General features: G+C 37.8%; 1 protein-coding gene across 10 annotated transcripts in view; it reads right to left on the reverse strand.

Moving 5' to 3' along the window:
• SLC25A21 (solute carrier family 25 member 21) overlaps window positions 1-17538 on the reverse strand; it is a 470013-nt gene that overhangs the window by 117773 nt on the left and 334702 nt on the right. For 7 of the 10 annotated variants that reach the window (XM_049113063.1, XM_025443796.3, XM_049113064.1 and 4 more), the window contains one exon: window positions 7781-7864. The exons of the other annotated variants lie outside the window; for them this stretch is intronic. In XM_049113063.1, the coding sequence (XP_048969020.1) occupies window positions 7781-7864 (84 nt within the window). The remainder of the gene's footprint in view (window positions 1-7780; window positions 7865-17538) is intronic. 10 annotated transcript variants of the gene reach the window in all.

Here is a 17538-nt window from a genome sequence, read left to right on the forward strand (position 1 = left end):
CATTTTGCAATGATCAAATCATCACACAGTACACTTTAAACTTCACAGTGTTCTATCTCAATGTTGAGATATCTCAATAAAGCTGAAAATAAGCCAAAATGGAGGGAGCCCTCAAGGGAGGTCCAGTGGATACCAGGAAGGGCCTCTTTAATAAAACAAAAAAGGATGAGAGAGGCGACACTCAACGCACTATTAAGCTCACACAGAAGGCACAGTGCACATTGGCACCCACCAAAGAATGAATTTGCTTGGGTATGCCAGGCTTGCAATTCTAATCAATACTCAATGATCTACACACAGGTGATTGGCACTGCAAATTATCTGCTTAGGGGCCTGGGATATAGTCTGTAATTATTCACCTGAGCGAAAACTCTGCACTGGTTAAGTAGCAGTGAGTACCCAGTGACCCACCACGCAGTTGTATGTGAACTCCACTTGGTCTACATATCAGATAAGAGATCCCAGACTCAGGATCCAGGGAACAGTGATGCTAAGAACCATTCGCTCAACTCCAGCTTGGTAATACTGGGTAGATGAGTTGGTTTCTGTTGGGTGAGAAGTGGGGTAGAAAGAAGAGAGAAAAAGCAACAGCAACTATGGGCCCTTGTGAAGTTGGACTCTGGCTTAGGTGGTGAGGATGCCGACTGCTCAAATAACTGCCATTCCTGGGAAGAGTTAGCACCTCCACTGTCTCTTCAAGTCCAATACTTGCCCTCACTTCCATGTGAAAGTGAGGGGGTTTCCAGAGGCTGCTCAGGGGGTTTTCTCTAGGGGTAAGTCTTTCTATTTAGAGGCAGAGATGCTTTAAAATCACCTGGTCACATTATATTAGGTAAACCACGTTTTAACAAGTGGACCCACTAAGTCACCAAATTGAGCTAAAGATCTTGGAGTTAGTCCACCTGTAAAAAGGAAATGTCCAAATCTCACCAGGTTGTTGTTGATTTTGAGTTGTAGACGTCCCACTTCCTTTGTTTGTGTCACAAGCCACTCATTCCTCTTCTTAATGAAAACAAGAGGGAGTGATTATACCTCCTGGGGCTGTGCCATTTATGCCGTCTGAAAGGCACTTAAATGAGTGGCACATTATCTCACACATCTGGAGTTTACCAAATTAGCCAATTACACTGGAGCTCATAAAACGAGGCCTTAAATGTCATTTAACTAGAAAATATTATAATCACCAAGTGGTCTGATTGTAAGATGATACTTGGGGCAGCATCAGTGGTTACAGAAAACAAATCGTGAAACAAAACACAGTTCAAATGCCCCCCAAATGCAACCACATATTTTCTACAGTAATACTTTCTGAAGAATACCATATTTCTGAAGGCACCAGCAATCAACATGTTTCTCATTTGAGACTAAGTCTAATCCGACCTAGTTGTTTCCTAGTTATTTGCCTTGGGCAAACCAATGCCCATGCATTTTTCTCATAAGAAAACTGAGGAACATGCCGGCTGAGAGCAGACTGATGGGAAACCATGAACTTATCAGAGATCTGGAGCCATCTGTAAGGGATGCGACAATAACTCAATTAAGATTCTTGAGTTACCAGAAGTTTGTGGTGCTGTCCTGGTACTGACAAGATTTGGTTAACTGAACATATATGGTCTCTCAGGGCTTTCATACTTCACTTGAAGGAAGAGATAAAAGCTGCTTTAAATTGTTATGTGATTTGAGGGTAGAAGAGTTTTTTTTTTAAAGATTTTATTTATTTATTCATGAGAGACACACAGAGAGAGAGAGAGAGAGAGGAAGAGAGAGAGAGAGAGAGAGGCAGAGACACAGGCAGAGGGAGAAGCAGGCTCCACGCAGGGAGCCCGACGTGGGACTGGATCCCGGGACCCCAGGATCACAACTTGGGCCAAAGGCGGTGCTAAACCTCTGAGCCACCCAGGCTGCCCGAGTTTTAGATTAGCTATTTAAAAATTAGAGGTTTGTAGCCACAACTTTCACATTGTCTTCTTTTCATTTAATATATAACAAAATTTGGTGTTTAGTTAAAGGTGAGATGATATAATGGGAAAACCATGATATATCACTAATACTTGTGTGACTCTGGGCAAGCTATTAAACTTCTTTGATCTTCCGTTTCCCTCATACAAAATATAGACATAACGCTAGACTGTGTTGAGAATAGTGTTGTGTTGAGCATAAATGCATGAAAAAGTCCCTGGCATCGTGCCTGTTATGATGAAAAAAATAAATATTAGTCTCAGATCTTTCTTTACTGATGTCTTCAGAATGTCTTAAGTTCTGTTTTATTCTCTTTGCTCTTTATTTCAGCAAGAATGGTCACTAGGTGCTTTCAGAAGAGGCAGACTGAGGGGACAGGCAGTCCTGGTTTTACATTAGCATAATTTACAATCCCCTTGCCCAGCTGTGCATATCTCAATCACTCTCTTTAGAGCAACACCAGGTACAAAAGAGACTAAAAGAACTTTCAGGAGACACTCTGAAACAGAAGGATGTAAGACATGATGCAGGAACACACAGTAAATGGAGACACCAGCTGCTGCTTGCCAGGAGAATTTACAAAATGAAGCTAACTAGCTTTAAAGGCACCTAATAACCTAGCCTAAGCATGTTTTCTGCGTTCACTGTGTCAGTAGATGGACCTATGAGTTTATTTTTGCCAAACCAGGATAAGAAGAGAAATCATGGTGATGACGGAGGACTTTCACCAGTGACAAATTTTTAGCCTGGATCCTCTCTTCTCCATTAGACAAAACACCGATGGCCTCTTTGGTAAAAGCTAACTAAGCGTGAAAATTCCATATGATAGAAATCCTTGTCTAGAATTTGGAAGGCCTTTTTTTTTTTTTTTTGGATAAAGCTGGGTTGAAAAACCATGTCTTTCATTAAAGTATGATGTATCAAGTGATGCCTGGGTGGCTCAGCGGTTGCGCGTCTGCCTACGGCTCAGGGTGTGATCCCCGGGTCTGGGGATTGAGTCCCACATCGAGCTTCCAGCAGGGAGCCTGCTTCTCCCTCTGCCCCTGTCTCTGCCTCTTTCTCTGTCTCTCATGAATAAATAAATAATCTATTGATGATTTTACTTATTTTTAAAAAGATTTTATCATTTATGAGAATAATGTATATAATGTATCGATGCTTTTACTTATTTTTTAAAAGATTTTATTATTTATGAGAGACACAGACAGAGGCAGAGACATAGAGACAGAAGCAAGCTTTCCGCAGGGAGTCCAATGTGCGACTGGATCCCTGACTCCTGAGCCGAAGGCAGATGCTCAACCACTGAGCCACCCACATGCCCCACTTTTACTTATTCTTTTTTTTCTTAATTTAAAGAATTTTTTTTCACTTTTACTTATTCTTAAAAGAACCTTAGGAGTAGCAAAGGGACTTTGACCCATGTATTTGAGCCATTATCTTTTGTAGACATGAATTCTGAACACAGAAGTGGGGAACTGCATTTTTAAGAATGGTGATGAGCACTCTTCTCTTTCTTACAGCAGGGAGAGCTGTACAGACATTAAGAGTGATATCAGACTTTAATGTTCTTTTTTAAAAAAATTATTTATTCATGAGAGACACACAGAGAAAGGCAGGGACATAGGCAGAGGGAAAAGTAGGCTTCTTGCGGGGAAGCCTGATATGGGGCTCAATCCCAGGACCCCGGGATCATGACCTGAGCCAAAAGCAGATGCTCAACCACTGAGCCACCCAGGTGCCCCAGACTTTAATGTTCTTGAACAACAGGTAAGAAATAGCTTTCAAAACCTTTAACTTGGGGGATATAGGAAAAACCAAGAGAGATGAATATTTTTAACTATATTAATAGTCAAAGTGACTTGTGCTATATCTCTGCAGCCATAGACCAAACTGGCTTGTATGCACCTGAGTGAGAAAAATATCTTTGAAAGCAGAGTGTACTCTAAAAGCTAAATAAGAAAATCCAAAGGAACTGCTGCTTTCACTAGGAAAAAAAATTCAACACAACATGTGCTAAAAGGTTTTCTTTTCTTTTTCCTTTTTTTAAAACTTGACACTATGAAATATTCTTACCCTGTATCAAAAACAACAGGCAGCTTTTTCTTTTGCATTTTTACAAATATTTCCATCTCTGAGACTAGAGCTCTCCAGCTCTCAGCTAATAACATGTCCAGATCTAAAAGCATTACAGAAGGAATGTCAATTTGTTCTAGAAGCAATTATACATACAGTTTAGGAAAAGGCCAATTTTACTATGCAAGGACCACACATGCTGTATGTTTGTTGTATTATTTGATATCAAAGCAGAAACATCAAATTCTTCCTAACACACATGAAATAAAGAGGCCAGCTAAGGAACTCCCACATCCAATTCAGAGATATCTGTTACAGCTTATAGAACTTGACAGTGCTGCTACTACTGTTTTATTGGAAAGGGACACTGCTATTGACTATATATTACACTATGATTTTTTAACTTTATATATATATATTTTAACTTTATATATATTTAACTTAATATATATATATATATTTTGTAAAATGAGCATGATTTTGATCCCAGTTGTCATAACTGCAGGTATATTATTAATGTATGGCACTTAGATACCATATCTCCAGAGTAATAGCAAGAATTTGCTGATTCCTTGTCACTAGATCACCTAAAAATATTTAATCAGGAATCAAGATTTTATCATAAATTCAGAGGGTGGCCAATAGCAAGAATCATTATATCTGTTTCATTTCGCATCATTATGATTTTGATGTGATTACTTTTATTAATTTAGTGTGCACTTACTATCTCTACTCAGTGTCAAACACAGTTATAGGAGATACAGAACTAAATGAGAAACGGCTTTCAGGGGAATATATTCTTGGGGTAGGGGAGAGGAGACATACAGAAAACAGTCACAGTAAATTAGAGAGGCGCATGCTATCTTTTGTATGGCATATAAAAATGACTGCTAAAGAAAGTGTGTGGTAGAGAAAAGATGGTCAGAGATGGAGAAATGTGAGGGCATCCTTGAGTGAAGAGGGATGGTTTCTTGTGTGGATGAGGGGGTTGGTCCTGCTGGAATAAGATAAAGACAAAAATGCAAAGCTCTGAGAATGTGAGCAGATCTGCTGTTCGTAGAGCAGATCTGTGTATGGGGAATGAGTCTGGAAGGCCATAGTAGGATAGGTTCTATAACATAAGAAGCTTAGGCTTTCATCAGAAAGGATGAATACCTACCATTTGCCTCGACATGGATGGAACTGGAGGATATAATGTTGAGTGAAATAAGTCAATCAGAGAAAGACAATCCTCATATGGTTTCACTCATATGTGGAATATAAGAAATAGTGAAAGGGACTATAAAGGAAAGGAGGGAAACTGAATGGGGAAAAATTAGAGAGGAAGACAAACCATGAGAGACTCCTAATTCTAGGAAACATACAAAGGGTTGCAGAAGGGGAGGTGAATGGGGGGGGGGTAACTGGGTAACGGGCACTAAGGAGGGCACTTGATGGGATGAGCACTAGGTGTTATAGTATATGATGACAAATTGATTTAAATAATAAATAAATAAATAAACTTTAGGCTTTATATTGCAGGGCATATTTTTATATATTACCCAAATACTCCAAAAATAAACAAATTAAAACAGTATGATACTGGCATAGAGATAGTTAAACTAATGAAACAGAATAGGAAATGGAGAAATAGAGTAGAAAATTTAGATGACATATAAATGGAAGTTTAATATACAAAAAAGCTAGCATTTCCAATGAGGGAGTAAAAGATGGATTTTTCAACAAGTGGTGTTTGGACAACTGACTAACCATTTGAAAATAAAATTTAATTTCTATATACCACATGACAAATTTAAAAAATTCTCAGATGGATTAATGATTTAAATGTAAAACATATCAGAAGAAAATGTTTATAATCTTGGGGTTAGAAGATATCCCTCTTTCTAATGTGACAACAAGGTCAGATATCACAGAGGAAAAGATAGATATAACCACAAAACCACAATCTTCAAAAATTACAAGGTTCTGAAAAGTTTAAGGCACTATAGCTCTAAGACAAATGACAGGTTGGGGAAGATATCTGTAATCTATGTAATAGTTAAAGAATTAGTACCTATAATATATACTGAGCTCCTCTAAATCAATAAAAAAAATCTAACATAGAAAAAATGAGCAAAGAACACAAATACGAAATTCATGAAAGAAATGACAACTAATAGTTATAAAAGTATGCTCAATCTCAGATAATCAAAAGAAAGCTTGTAGATAATTTTATCTTTTTACCTATTAGATTATTGACAAGAGATAAATGTGGGTGATAGATATACCAAATGATGATTGATAATGTTCAGTGTTTGAGAGGATGTAGAGAAATGATACTGAAGGTATACAATTGGTACATGCTTTTTGGATGATAATTGGGTAACATTTATATATAAAATGTACATATCATCAGATCCTATAATTCCAGAGCTAGTAACTTATTTATAGAAAAAAATGTATATGAACACAAATATGAAAAAACAGTATGAGGATATTTATTGCACTGTTGTTTCTAATAGTGAAAATCTGCAAACAACCTAGTGGTCTGCCAAAAAGATTAATTTAATAAATTGCAGCACAGTTGTAGATACAAAAATTACTATGGTGTTGTTAAAAATATATATACCATCATGGAAAGACATCCATGACATATGTTTAACTGAAATAACAGTTGGTAGAATAATCCCCATAGTATAACCTGCCAGAGAGGTACTGAACTAAAAAGGTTAGGAGCATGGGTTTTGAGGTCAAGCAGATCTGGATTTGAGTCCCAGTTCTATTATTTATCAGATATGTGAAAATGGCTAATTGCTCTGAGTCTTAGTTTCTTCATTTGTCCAACTGGAATGGATTCTATTAGAACTTACCTCAAAAAAAAAAAAAAAAAAAAGAACTTACCTCACAGAGTTTTTTTTTTTTTTTTTTTTAATTTTTATTTATTCATGATAGGCACACAGTGAGAGAGAGAGGCAGAGACACAGGCAGAGGGAGAAGCAGGCTCCATGCACCGGGAGCCTGACGTGGGATTTGATCCCGGATCTCCAGGATCGCGCCCTGGGCCAAAGGCAGGCGCCAAACCGCTGCGCCACCCAGGGATCCCCCTCACAGAGTTTTAAAGAGGATTTATAGTATATAGTAGAGGCTAAATAGATACTAGTTATTATTACTATTATCATTTTTTGCATACTTATTATTTTCAACCAATTCTCTTATGAAAACGACTTCAAAAAGCCAATCTAATATCCTGTGGAAAATTACGTTGGATAGAGTCTCTAATTGAATCTATATGTCAAAGACAATTTTAGGTTATGTAAAAAAATATTCTACTTATCTAGTAATCTGCTGAATAAGGATAGCAAATTTGACACATTAATTTTTGACATAGTTCTGTTTTGGTTGAATATTCATAAGTCACAAGGCAAATAAGGAACACATTTGGACACTATATTCAAGAATCAAAATAAAGAACATTTAGATAGCTGCTGTAGGAGAACTTTAAAAAATCCTAATGGCACTAAATAGAAATTGTCTTCTAGTTAGCAAACTGATTATTAATATCATTTTTGTGGTAGTTCTTATGTATACATATTTAGTTCTCAATTGTATTATCAGGAAAAACACAAAAAAGGTGGGAAGGCACCCTTTTAAATACTTCCCCCAATAACATCAGGAAAATGAGCCACTCAAAATGAAAAAAACATGTTATACAGTAATATGTTAAATGCCTCTGTCAACATAAACTTCATACAGAAAGAAACACACATACCCTTCTCTTCGGAAAATTGTTCGAAAGCTGTCTCCCAAGCTTTTATAACTATTTGGATCAGTTGCACATCTCTGAATCTGGAATCTAGAAAAAAAAATCAAACAAACAAAAATCCTAGTTAAGGATTTTGCCAAATGGCTTTCCTCATTTTTCAAAGTCTTAGGAAACTTAGCCTTTTCAGGTTAATCTAAAATATTCTGGTTTTTACTATAGATTTTATTGATTTATTTGCCTTATGTAATCTTTACCTTCCTTTTGTAGCCTTTAAAACTATATTTCTCTGTGCCTTAATAGAAACTAGGGAAAGGGTTTTTTCATCTGTTTCTTAGGCAGGCAGATGCACCCTGAGGCATTTATGCCTTTTTCTTTTATGAAAAGCATACACAGATGTCATAGATTGTTTTAATGTATAATTCAGAAATCTGAAGGTGCATATGAAACAAATAAGTAGCTCTATTTCTTATCTTAATTAGTGCCCCCTTGATGGTAATTTAATACAAAGGTTAAAAATACAGAGCAGCTAATACGGCCTAACTTTGATCCTGATTGTGAATTTGGAATTCATTCTGGCAGACAGGAGCCCGTGCTTAAAGCAAGAATTGCAGTTGTATTGTGATACAGTTTACAATTACTACTTCTACTTCGTGATGGAGCAGAGTTGGTCAACATGATCCAGCTACCTGAATTTTCACAGAAGTGCCGTGTTCTGTATATAGTTGGTGCTAAACAAAAATGTCTTGCATTTTGGAAAGCTGAATTCTTTTTTTTTCCCTTCTTTTTGGTCAAGATTATGCATCTCAGGACTCTCACCTTCAAAATTTGGAAATTTCCTGATGTGAGGATTTTAACTTATTTATTTTGTACCTTATTCTGGGGTTTGTTTCTACAGAGGTTTATGGCAAGTGCTCTTGTTTCCCTACACCCCAGCTTTTCTCCATTTTTGGGTTTCTTTAGTCTGCTCACTCCCTGTATGTAACTTCCTTGTTGCAATTCTGAGCTGAGGCCCTTCTGCCTTTCCTTCCACAATTTTACCAAAAAATTTTAATAAGATTTTTCAGAAACACCACTCCTACCATCTACTTTAAGATGTTTTTTCTCAGATTGCTCAATTTATAATACGAATACTTCTACCTCTAAGAATGATGGATTTTATGGTTCTAAGGCCCCAGGGAATTATGCTGAAAACTTACCCATATATCACAGAAAAGAGTGAATGTTTTGATTGAAGTAGTTGGGCATATGAAAGGAATGAGTATATTTAATGACTGGAAAGTGAGGCTGATCATATTTGATTGTGTAAAGGAGAGAGTTGATGATTATAATTGTGCAGGAGGGAAGCCATTCTGAGATGAGGAAGTTGAGTATTCCAGCACAATTCTTCCTCAGAACCCACACAAATACCTACAAAAATATTTACTGCCTGACTGGGTGGATTGGAGTGGGAGCATAGAGGGCAGAACAACCATGAAGGCAGTATGCCAATCCAGGTGGAGAAAATGCCAGAATATCAATGGAGGCAACAGAAATGTAAAGAAAAGTGTAAGCTTGTTGGGTAATCCTTATTCTCTTTAAATATGTATGTGTTTGTGTACGTGTGTGCTTGCACGTGCTCATGTTTTATGATCCATTCAGCATGACCCCCTCTTGATCCTCTTCAATCCAGCAAGCAATATTCTACTATTGCCAAAATTTAAGACATCATAAATATTCATCTTCATAATGGTTTTGTCAAATTTACACCTCTATTAGCATGATCATCTTTAGAAGATTAGTTTTTTTATAAGAACTATATTTCTAAAATTCAAATTGTATTGAACTCATCAGAAGATCATGGACCAATACAGCTAACTCATTTAAACTGTTCCAGATATAGAAGTACATTTTGTGTATGCATAATCACTGACCCAGAAGGCTCAGTAGGCAGTTTTGTCTAGAATCAAGAACATGATTTGATGGTCAGGTAGATGGACCATGTTTGGTATTTCTGGGCTACTGCATATAGATGAGTTAACTTGGTACAAATGAATTTTGTATTGGAAACAAATGAATTAACACTAAACCCAAAATAGTATAATGAGAAAACTGTATGTACATCTATACAACGAATAACTTTGCATAAAATTTGTTTATACTACAAATAACATAGGGAGTGATTTCCAAAATATGACATTGATTGTGAAAAAAGAATCTCTATCTCTGCCTTTGCACATTTGCAGCCTATAGTCATGCTAAGTATGAAACATTTTCTTATGTCCTAGTTGGGAAGTCCATGATTATTCTCTAACTGTTCTTTGAAGAAAATAATTTAAAATAATTTTATGTATTATAAAAGTATTACATGCTCATAGGTTTTTCTTATAATATCTGTAATAATTTTCATTAAGTTCACTTCCATCAAATTCCTTTCTAGGTGCTTTTTTCCCAAATTACCAACTATTTTAAAAATAACTGTCATATGAAATAAGATCTACAGGTTAAAAAAAAAAACTCAGGGCACTATCTTCACCGTCAAGAGTCACAACAAATAAATGAATAAATAAATAAGTAAGTAAGTAAGTAAATAAATAAATAAATAAATAAAATAATTTACAATATAAAGAAAATATCCACAATGTCAAATAGCATCAGCACCAAATTGCCCAGGTGTTCATCAGACGGGGTAATTACTGTTTTCTGCAGAGGGTCAGGAAGGACTTCAGGAAGGAGAAGGGACTTGAGCTGCTCCTAGAGGATTCAGAGGAAAAAGAGTAAGCAGGAGAAAGCATTCCAGGTGGGGAAATGAGAGAAACAAAGGCCAGTGAGAAAAAGTTGTCCTTTCAAGGGAAGTGAAGAAAGAGATCCCCCGCAATGGCAACCTCCCACATTCCCTTCAGGACAGGTGTTACAGGACTCTGCTGCAGCATTCAGTTTCTCAGGGTGGGGAGACCTGAGTGGGTTAGGGGAGGAAATTTATGAAATTAAGTCAAAGCCCAGGGTAGACCATTTGACCTCTTCCTGCTCCTCAGCTGAGTACTTCAGTTAATTCTGCATGGCCATCTCACAGTTATGTGATCTTAGTCTTGGAAGGGACTACAAATGAGTCAGCAGAGGAAGCAAAGCAAGTGCATCCCAATGCCTAGAAAAATGGCTTTACTCCCTCTTTCACTGCTGGAGTTAGAGATGTTGACTTGGTGTATGATCTTGGTGAGCTTGGGTAATGCTGAGGCAGATCTTCCATCAGCTCACACCAAGATGAATACAGAATATGGTGATTTCCTAATTAACTAGTCACCTAACCTTACTATTGGAAGTCTTGGCACTTTACTTGCTGGTTGCAATTTCTTTCTTTTTGTAGAATCTGACAGATACTATTTCTAATTTGCCATTCATTCAGTTAGTAAGACTTCTCGAACACTTAGTATGTATTAGGTATTCCACTACCTGGGGCATTACAAAGAAACAAGACATAATCCTGCCCTTTAGAAGCTTCTAGTTAGTGCAAATAGATGATTAGTATATGCAAGTAATAATAGTGTTTCAGAGTATCCAGTGTCAGCCAAGGAGTTTTATTGGCACTGAGCAAACACATACTATTATTACTCTTCTTGGAGATGATCTCCTATCTATGGGTGGACTGTAGCTGACAGATAATAGTACTATATGGAGGCACTGGAGGGAAGAGGGAAAATGGGAAGGCTATCTTCGGGCTAAATATCTGGTGATTAAATTTTACCCGCCCACTTTAGGACAGGCAACAAGAACAGTGAGTGGAATCGTAAGGAGTGCTCCATTTAGAAATGGACTGATGGGTGACGCTGTGTTAATTACAAACAGGAGCAATGACATCAAAATCACATTAGATGAGGAGGGTCCACAAGCTGTTGTAAAGTCGTGCCAAAGGACGGGCAGGCATGGTAAATACTAATTCCTCAGTAAAGCCGCCCACCATTCTTTACGATGCTAAAGCAGTTGGAGGTCCCGTGAAGCCGGCTAAGGCAAGGGCAGCTGTCTCTTCTATTGCACATCTCAAACACGGCGTGTCTACACTTTGCAGAGAAAGTACATGCAGTATTTAGTTCTACCGCACATGACTTCTTTGGATCACAGACTTAGTTATCAGTTCTTCTAAGGAATCTGTTTCAAGTTGATATAATTATAGTGCATTTTGGTCAATCATGTAAAACAGCAATTTCCTTCTTCCTCTCTACTACATTTCAGCAACTTAAAAGGTTTCTCTCTTGGATTGAAGCTTTACGTCAGCCTTATCCCAATCTGCATTCTGTGCTAACAAATTCTCCCTACGCCCGGGGAGACAATTTTCCAGTTACGTCATACAGCTCTTTGTAAAATTACAAAGGCAAAGCCACACTACTCTTGATTGTATTCAGAAGAAAAGGTTGGACCTTTCCATTGTCTTAATAAAAGCAGCTTAGACACATCTGGAATCTCCATCTGAGAAACTTCCCTTATTAGAATGAAAACCTGCTGCCAAACTGGCGAATTGGACAGTGGAGTAGCTCTTGAGAAGTATTTGGGGCCTGATGTGCAGTCAGGATGAACCACAAAGTCAGGAGGCATGCAGCTTAAACCCCATGTATGCCTCACTGCCCAGGAGCCAGCAATCTCATCTGCTGTGGTGCCAGGGAGCACAGTTCTGCACACTCCTACAAGCGGAGGGAACAGCCCTGTGCCCCACCATGCCCTACACACGAAGTGAGTTACTGTGGTAACCACCAGGGCAAAGAAGGGCTGCTCAATGTTCACAAACAAATGCACAAGCATATTTTTAAAAGCTGAAGAATGTTCTCACTCACTAAACTATTTATTTTTCTCTGCACGGGTCGAGAACCATAACTGTAGCCTTTCCCACTGACTTCATTGTATGCCCAGCCGGTGACACCAAATTTCAGACTACTCTTGTTGATTTGCAGCCCAGTTAGGAATGCCAGGTTAGGTATTTGGCTTGTTTGAGCACTTTTTAAGAGATGGCCATAAAAAAGATAAGTCTGTAAGGAATAAAATGACTTTGCTGCCTTAAAAGCTATAGGATGGGGTGGTTTGAAAATTTCAAAATCTCAAATTTATGCAGTGCCTTTATTTGCAAAGTAATTTTATATATGTCACTTTAAAAAAATACTCATGGCTGATGGCATCTATACTGGGGAGGGGAGGCTTCAGGACGCACACACACATATGTACATGTATATATAATTTATAGTATATCTATATGAAGGTGGCAGTTGGGTTGCAAAGAGTCCGATTGGGGTAGGTGATGACACTTGTCCTGAAGCTATATTTGCATAGCACACACTCTGCTTTTTAGTTTGAGCATATGATTGCTTGTGGTGCTTTAGGGTAGGGAACTGAAAGAGATACAGGAGGCAGTGAAAGCCATCCAAGCCATCCCTTTGGTACTGCCATTAACCCCAAGCAGAGCAATGAGCTGGGTGAGGTTTAGCTCTAGTATCATTTCCAGGTCATTTTCCAGTTCAATAGTATTCTTATGCTCTCTCTTACCTTCCTATCTGCAGCAACACTCTCAGAAAAGCACTCACACCATTTATCCTTAATGTAGCTTTTCAATTGAGATGCTGTCTCTCAGATCTTGTCCCCTGTAAAAGGAATTTCTGCTGTCAAAGGGGAGGCAGAAAGGCTTGTTTTGTTTCGGGTGGAGGCGCAGGGTACCTATGCCACCAAAAATAGTCTTAAGCGGTGTGTTTTTCCTGAGTGGGATTGTATGCTACCAGCATGCTGAAGGCTACATAAAAATTACACCTTTGTGTCAGAGGTGAGGAACTTTGGGGAACTGAGACACAGACCAGGAGCCACCAGTTAGAATTTAAGTGCAGCCACCAATAAGCAGTGAAATCTAGTAAGGTTAGTAGCTTACTCCTTCTTGGCCTTTCTCCTCAACAGAAAAATGGGAGGGCAGACATTAGAGGACACTTTGATTTTGAAGGGACAGTGACACATAGATTTATATTTGAGTTTGTTAGCCATAAGAAGAAGCAGCATTTCATTTTGTTTTGCAAAGCCCCAAATTCCATATTTTATAGAGGTGGGAGACAGCTAATAAAAATTGTATGCTGACAATAAATAGTGATGAATCTAATGAAACTCCCTGCCAAGATCTTCACTGATGTACTACGAACAAAGATTATTAGTAATTACCAGAATGTTACACATGCTCTTTAATAAACACTTAAGAAACCCACTAATGAATCAGAGATTAACAGACTAAAGGTTTGCAATTACAGAACACATTAAAAGGATAACTGTAGGAAGATTAAGTAAAGATTTTAATTCACCGTAATTAGCCTATCTTACCAAAATAAGATGTTTCTCCTCTGGAGTATGTTTGCTTTCTTACTGGTTGGTTGAGCATGGCCAAAGTCACACTGAACAAGCAAAGGCATGTCTGAGGCTTTGAAATTTAGGTGGACACACCTACCTTACAAACTTTGGGAAAAAGCCCTAGGAAGCAGCAGATCTTTAGAAGAATTCCCACCCTGTATATTTATTTCCTGTACTCTGAAAAATCACTTTCCACTGAGGCTGCCCCAAAGGAAGAAATGCCCACTTTCCATGAAAGGCTAATGACTAAACTGAAGGGGAATGGGGTCTCTGCATTGATCACCCCTGCAGAGAGACTACATAAGATGGTGGGGAGATGATTCCATCAGTTTCCTTTAGCAAGTGCTGGGGAGAAAGGTTTTCTTTGAACATTTCTCAAAAGAATGTGAGTTATGGGTATTCTGTTTTACTTTAGGTTAAATATAACAATAATCCACATAACACTGTCTTGGCAATGATGAGCAGTGGAGAGTCCTTTAGTCACGTTGGAAGGGTGTGATTTATAGATTTCTGCCTCCCTGTTTCTTGAGATCCCCCTCTGCACAAGAGTCAAAGTTAAGAATTCTGAGGACGAAGAGATGGATGAGTAAACCACAGATCTTGTCCTTTAGAACAGAACAAACAGGTGGAGGGCAGAGAGATATTAGTAATTAATTATAAAACAAGGTGGAATACAGAGGCACCTGGGTGGTGCAGTCAGTTAAGTGTCTGCCTTCAGCTCAGGTCATGCTCCCAGGGTCCTGGGATCAAGTCCTATGTCAGGCTCCCTGCTCAGCAGGGAGTCTGCTTCTCCCTCTGCCTCACCTCACCTCTCCTCCCCTGCTTGTGCTCTCCCTCTCTCACAAACAAATAAATAAAATATATATATTTTAAAAGACAACACAAGTGTTCAAGATTCTGGGAACTAGGTTCATCTGCAATTTAAGCATTGCTTTTGCATGCTGGGTTCACGACTCAGGCCTGGCATCAATTAGCACCCTAAAATAATGCTAACAAATCCACAAGGGTCATGAGTTTGGCTCTGTCTGAGCAGTGACCACCGACCGAAGTTCAAAAGCTGTACCCTTACATATTTGGCTGCTTACCAAATTATTCTAAAAATTCAGGGAAAAGAAACATATTTTTCCTGAATGTTGCTCAGTCATTGCTCTGAGAGAGTCTCTTTATAAAAGAAACAAAGGCCTATGCCTGGTAAAAATTAAGATGTCCTTTGCCTGTTTAAAGTCTCAATGTCTTTACTAGATGTAGGTGGGCTGGGCTATGCTTTGGCTTAATGTTTATGGTATTGTAAAGAAGACCAATAAATTTCTCTATGTTATTTTAAAACAGTTTATAATTTGAAGAAATATGTAACCTGGAGTGCTCAGTCAGCTTAGATAATTACTACAGATAAGGTAACACATCTTGGCAAGGCCACAAAAGCAAGGGAAATCTTCTGTGCCATGTAATTTTGAACACGCTTTTGAACAGAGCCTCAAAAATACTATCTCTCAAAAATATCAGATCAACCCAGATAGCCTGATTATACTTTAAGTAATTTCCTGTGATCCTAGACACATCTAATTGCAGTCTCCTTTCACAAGCCAGGGAGATTTAAAGTCTGATATTCTGTGACTGTACATTTTACAATTCACACTTTATACACTTAAGTATCCTATAAATGGTTCATCATTTTGTCAAATGCAAGTTTTGTTACAATAAACATTTACCTATGCATCCCTGATTAGTGTGATCAAATAGATCTAGTTTTATACATCTTACACAATTATAAGACATATGGTATTCCTAGTATATGGAATCTGTGCAAAATTTGACTTTGTAAAATGAATCACGATAAGACAGTTGATTCTACCATCTGGCACACGTTCTTCGAGTTGTTTATATTACTTATAGGATAATAACTCAGAACACTGATAATATAGTTCTAAAATTTATTTTAATGACAATATGCTAGTTAACAAGTCAGAGACAAATGATCATTAGAAATTACAACCTAAATATAATAATGTTAAACCGCAAGCAATAAAACAGGCTAATTGACATAGCTGTATAATTAAAGTGCTCCAAGCATAAACTGGTCTCAATTAAACAAAAGCCTGACTAGCATGACTTTCTGTAATTTGCTTTGTAAAATACATGTCACATTATAAAACTATGCTGATAATATCATGATATAGGGCTGCCACTTTTTGAATATACATATGTGTGTATTTATGCATATATTTAAACTCTGTATTTAATGTCAACAAATAACCTGATGCACCTACCTACATTTTCCCAAGTGCACTGATATAGGATGGCCATTACAGTGGTTAATAAGCATGAAATCAAATTATACCTGGGAAGTGAGGGAAGGATGGATCACAGGTTGGAAAATAACCCATTAGCAAGGTAATTAGAGTAGAGAGGGTGACATCAGCTTTAGCAATCAAATACTGAAATTATTACAGTCATGACAAGTATCATCGTTTTCCCATATTCCCAAAATAATTATAGTCTTAAAAAATTTGACCCTCCCTCACCAAAAAAAGTTAGCTATGTTCTTTTGCTCTCTGATCCTCCCCGCCTACCTCCTTGGGTCAACAGGTTTTTCTCATGTTCATCAATGGCATCTGCTGCCTGGTGTCAGAGAACCACACGACGTCATTCTCACCTGTTGAACTTCAGCTCATTGCTCAGGATGAGACTGAAGTTCTTGGTTTCTAGCCTCCATCAAAGATTTCCAGAACAGGGAAATAGAAAGCAGTCAAATCTACCAAAACCCTCTCACTGGCCCTGGGAACTGAGCCACTTCACATAAACTAATTATGTACTAGAGACCATAAGCCAGGGTCCCAGTGAGGGAGAATTTCAGAGAATACAGAGTCTCTAGAGACCTAATATACCATTCCATTTTATTTTAACTGATCAAATGTGCCTATTTTATGGTTTATTTAGCACTGATAAGAAAGGATGTTTTTCAATAATGTCAAAGAAAGAAAGATTAAGAGAGTGGGTGGTTTCTTTGCATTCATAAGCATAAATGCTTATGCTAGAAATAAATCTGGGGGAATGGAGGTAATAAACTTGGCTAGTAAGGAAGAAAACATGCTTATGCTTATCAGAGTTGAGGAAAATTTCAAGGGAAGTTTTTATTTTTATACCAAGATTGACCTCATATGTTACCAAGATTTGGATCAGTTATTATTGATTCCAAATGAGGACAGAGTTTTCAAAAGCATTTTATAGGTGGACAGGACCCAAAAATGACCAAAAAAGTGGTGATCATAACGCTTACTTGTAAATCACTTTCAACTTTGAGAGCATTTTTACAGAGGTGATCTCATCTCAGGGGTCTCCTCAATTTCACAGTTCCTTATATTTGTAGGATAAAAATCCTTGACAAAGGTAAAAAGAAAAAGTATCAGCTCGGAGCTAGAAAGGCA

This window comes from Canis lupus, chromosome 8 (assembly GCF_003254725.2).
Source record: "Canis lupus dingo isolate Sandy chromosome 8, ASM325472v2, whole genome shotgun sequence".
Lineage (NCBI taxonomy): Eukaryota > Metazoa > Chordata > Mammalia > Carnivora > Canidae > Canis > Canis lupus.